This window comes from Helicoverpa zea, chromosome 2 (assembly GCF_022581195.2).
Source record: "Helicoverpa zea isolate HzStark_Cry1AcR chromosome 2, ilHelZeax1.1, whole genome shotgun sequence".
NCBI lineage: Eukaryota > Metazoa > Arthropoda > Insecta > Lepidoptera > Noctuidae > Helicoverpa > Helicoverpa zea.
The window spans coordinates 5914983-5918334 of record NC_061453.1 but is presented as its reverse complement, the minus strand read 5'-3'; the positions used below and the strand labels follow the sequence as shown (position 1 = coordinate 5918334).

The window sequence follows — 3352 nt, the reverse complement described above, 5'->3', positions numbered from 1 at the left end:
ATCTGTACCACAGCTGTGAATTTCATTTTCTTTGTGAAGTCGGAGAGATGGGCTTTCGCAATCAGCTGGGATCTGACGTCATTTGTTTATCTTTAATCCTGGACATTTCTCCGTGACAGTACTAAAGATAAAAGAACTTGGAACCTCCTTTGTCCTTATAAAAGGGTTTAATCATTGTACATAGTGCGGCTGAAAGGGACACGCGAATTTTAATAAGGTGGGCCATGTCATGTGGAAGGGTGAAATAATTTACGCTTAGGTTCACTCTGGATATGGCCCGGATTGAAACAGACATTGCATGTTAAATTAAAGCTTTTGTTCTGTAAAAATTGGACTCTAACTACTTCTTCTTCTTACATATTATTTGTACATCTATATTAATAATTTCGTCAAAGGGTACGGTAGACTCGATCGAAACCTTATATGAATAACAAAACATAAAAAAATATTAATTTTGAGTCGACAACATATATCCGCAAAATTCGGATTATGGAGAATTTCGTTAAATTTCAATTGCACTGACAAGCAAACCACAGTCGCCATCTTGGGTAGTTAATAAACGTTGCTTAGATACGCATCGCCAACGTTTATATAGTGAATCTTATCAAAAAATACTTTTCGTCAGTCGTTGACGTTTCGCGAAAATATTGTTTTTGACACTTTTTTATGATATACTTTTTGTTATGTGTTTTTTCTTTAAACCTAATGGTACGTTCACACGCGCGCGTTCATGCACATTCCGTTTCGGGCACAGTCACGTTCACGAGCGTGTAAACGGTACGCCCGAGCCCGTGAACGCGCCCGTGCCCGTGAACGCCGCGAATCGGTCGAGTGTCGGTTTTTTGGCAAAGTTCAAAGGATGAATGTGCGGGCGCCCGGCGACTGTTTACACGCGCGCGGGCAGTCAGTCTCTCCTGCGCTTTCGTGACGATTAAACGTTCTAAGAAAGTCGCTACGATCGAAGATAACAACATGGCGGAATGGTTAACGTCGTTCATCATTTTGATTATTTTTCCAATAAAAATAAGTTAAGCCAAAGGCTATGACAGCAACAACACCGAGATCCTCGCTGCTCGCCATTCTTGCACTGACTGACACGACGGCGCGCGTGTGAACAGCTTGAATGTCCGCCTGCCCGCGACGGGCTGCACGCCGCGCAGCCCGCCAGGCAGCCCGCCGGGTTGCGCGGCGCGCGTGTGAACGTAGCATAAGATTGGCCGATTGCGATAAAAACCATAGAAAGAAGAATAATAACCATAACCTCAAAGTCGAAGTTTTAGTTCAAATGTCATTTAGTTGTTCAAATGTCATTGTCATTTACTTTGTTTGGATTACACACATCATGCCGAAAATCGTAAGTATTTAATAAAATGTTTCGTTGGTCGTGTCTCTGTCTTCGTTTAGTCTTTTGTTTGATGATACCTATATCATTTTGTTAACAGCCGAATCTCCGTGCATTTGGTAAACATTGTCACAATTGTGGAAAGTGGATGGAGCGAAGGGCTCTTCGTAAAGATGGTGTGTAGTATTTTAGTAGGTATGTAGGCAGGTTGTGTTTTTAAGTAAATTTTGTTTTGTTTTCTTCTTAAAGTGTGGATTGTGAGCCTTCTGCATTTAAAAATAAAATAAGTACTTATTTACTTCCAGTGACATGCAATTTTTGTAATGGCAAAATATTTGCAAGAGATGGCAAACAAAAGCAAATGTGCAGTCGATGTGTGGAATGCGACAACATTATACTCGGTAAGCGGCTCAATATTTTTTCTCTATAATTCGACAAATAATAATAAATGACCACACGCATAGCCTGTGTTGAGGTGTCATGAACACATACAGAAACAGACACGATTTTTTCACCGTTTTTCTCGATAATGAAATGAACCCCTTCATGGGCAAGTTCCACTTGAACTTGGCTGGCTCTTATTATACAATAGAGATTATTAATTGTATAATATATTTTTGCAGATAATTTCAATTATTGCGAGTGCTGTGGCTGTAAAATGAAAAATAATACTTATTACCAGATAGAGATGTGAGGATATACCTACATACATTCACAATAGTTTTTATTATTTGAATATTTATCTAATATATTTTCTCCTTTAAGGTCGATAACGAAGAGTTGAATGTTAGAACTTATGAAAATATTATTTACAACTCATTTCGAGAAGCTGCTCAAGCTCCTTTTTGACGATCAAGAATGGGAAAGATGTTTGAATGAAGCAATTGATTTTAAACTTCCTCGGCAATTATTTCGAGTTCGAAGATTCGATGATGTAAAAATTCAAATTATCAATACCACTGAACAAGGCTTGAAAGGTGATAAATATTTATCGAAAAATGTTATAATAGAGAAATTTTGTGATAATCAACCTCTGATGTATAATAGAGAATATTTTTTTATAAGTACCTTTGCCAAATTCTCGGATAAGTACTCATTGTAAAATTACAATTTACATACTTCCTAATATTATTCTTGATTTAGCCAATTTGGATAAAGAACCACAATTTCATATTTTATTTTTAAAATTAGTATATAAGTACTTATCTACCTGTCAAAGTAAAGAAAAAGACTGAGTGCTTAAAACAAAGAGGTTTACACAGAGTAAACCTTAAAAATTATATGTTTTGTTAATTTGTGTTAGTTTATTTTGAATGTTAATTTGAAATAAAAATAATTTGTGTAAAAACTTTTGCAGTTTTTATTTATTATATTTATTAAACATAACGAACGAAGCTATACGAATCTATGCCTTGCTTATTCCTTTAATATTCCTTGAGACACAATGACTACAGAAATTTCTACCTACATTTTGCAACTAGACGTGTATTATGAGTCAAATTTCACCCGAGCGAAGCCGGGTTTTCCACTAGTTTCTAATAATACTGGTTGGTTTGTTTACCAATTTCTACTTTATTTCATCAAGGAATACGTCCAAAGCAATAACAACATAACGTCAGCAGCTTGTCTTAAGCCATAGGGAATAGCCGCAAACGCTTGGAAAATTAAATTTAGACCACAACGTTTGTTTCACAATTGAACAAAAAAAAAACAAAGCAAAAAGGTGAAATTACTTTCCAATACTCTATAAGTGTATTCCCACATGGAGACTGGCTGAATATTTCCTTGCAATACTTTTCATGATATAAATTCCCCACTCATGAATAATACAACAACATCTGTGATTTCGATACACCCACACCTTGTTATATAAGTTCCATATTAGCTTTGACAGAAGAAATAATGTAGTGTGGGTAAGTTGCCTCAAATTAGGAAGACCAACACAGCTGCCAAAAAGTACATATTTATTCATCCTCAATACAATAGCCGTGCAAACAAAATTTTATGCAT

The 3352-nt window shown here is 36.1% G+C and overlaps 1 protein-coding gene across 3 annotated transcripts; it reads left to right on the top strand.

The window, feature by feature from the left end:
* Positions 1–1094: 1094 nt before the first annotated feature.
* Positions 1095–2547, top strand: LOC124644289. 3 transcript variants are annotated; one of them, XM_047183562.1, is made up of 5 exons: positions 1095–1354; positions 1443–1518; positions 1648–1743; positions 1966–2032; positions 2108–2547. In XM_047183562.1, the coding sequence occupies exons 1-5, from the start codon at positions 1124–1126 to the stop codon at positions 2124–2126; spliced, it is 489 nt and encodes a 162-aa protein (XP_047039518.1). In that variant the 5' UTR covers positions 1095–1123; the 3' UTR covers positions 2127–2547. The 3 variants fall into 3 exon arrangements, with proteins under 3 accessions (XP_047039518.1, XP_047039540.1, XP_047039529.1); XM_047183584.1 differs by having other exon boundaries at positions 1443–1537; XM_047183573.1 differs by lacking the exon at positions 1966–2032.
* Positions 2548–3352: the final 805 nt, after the last annotated feature.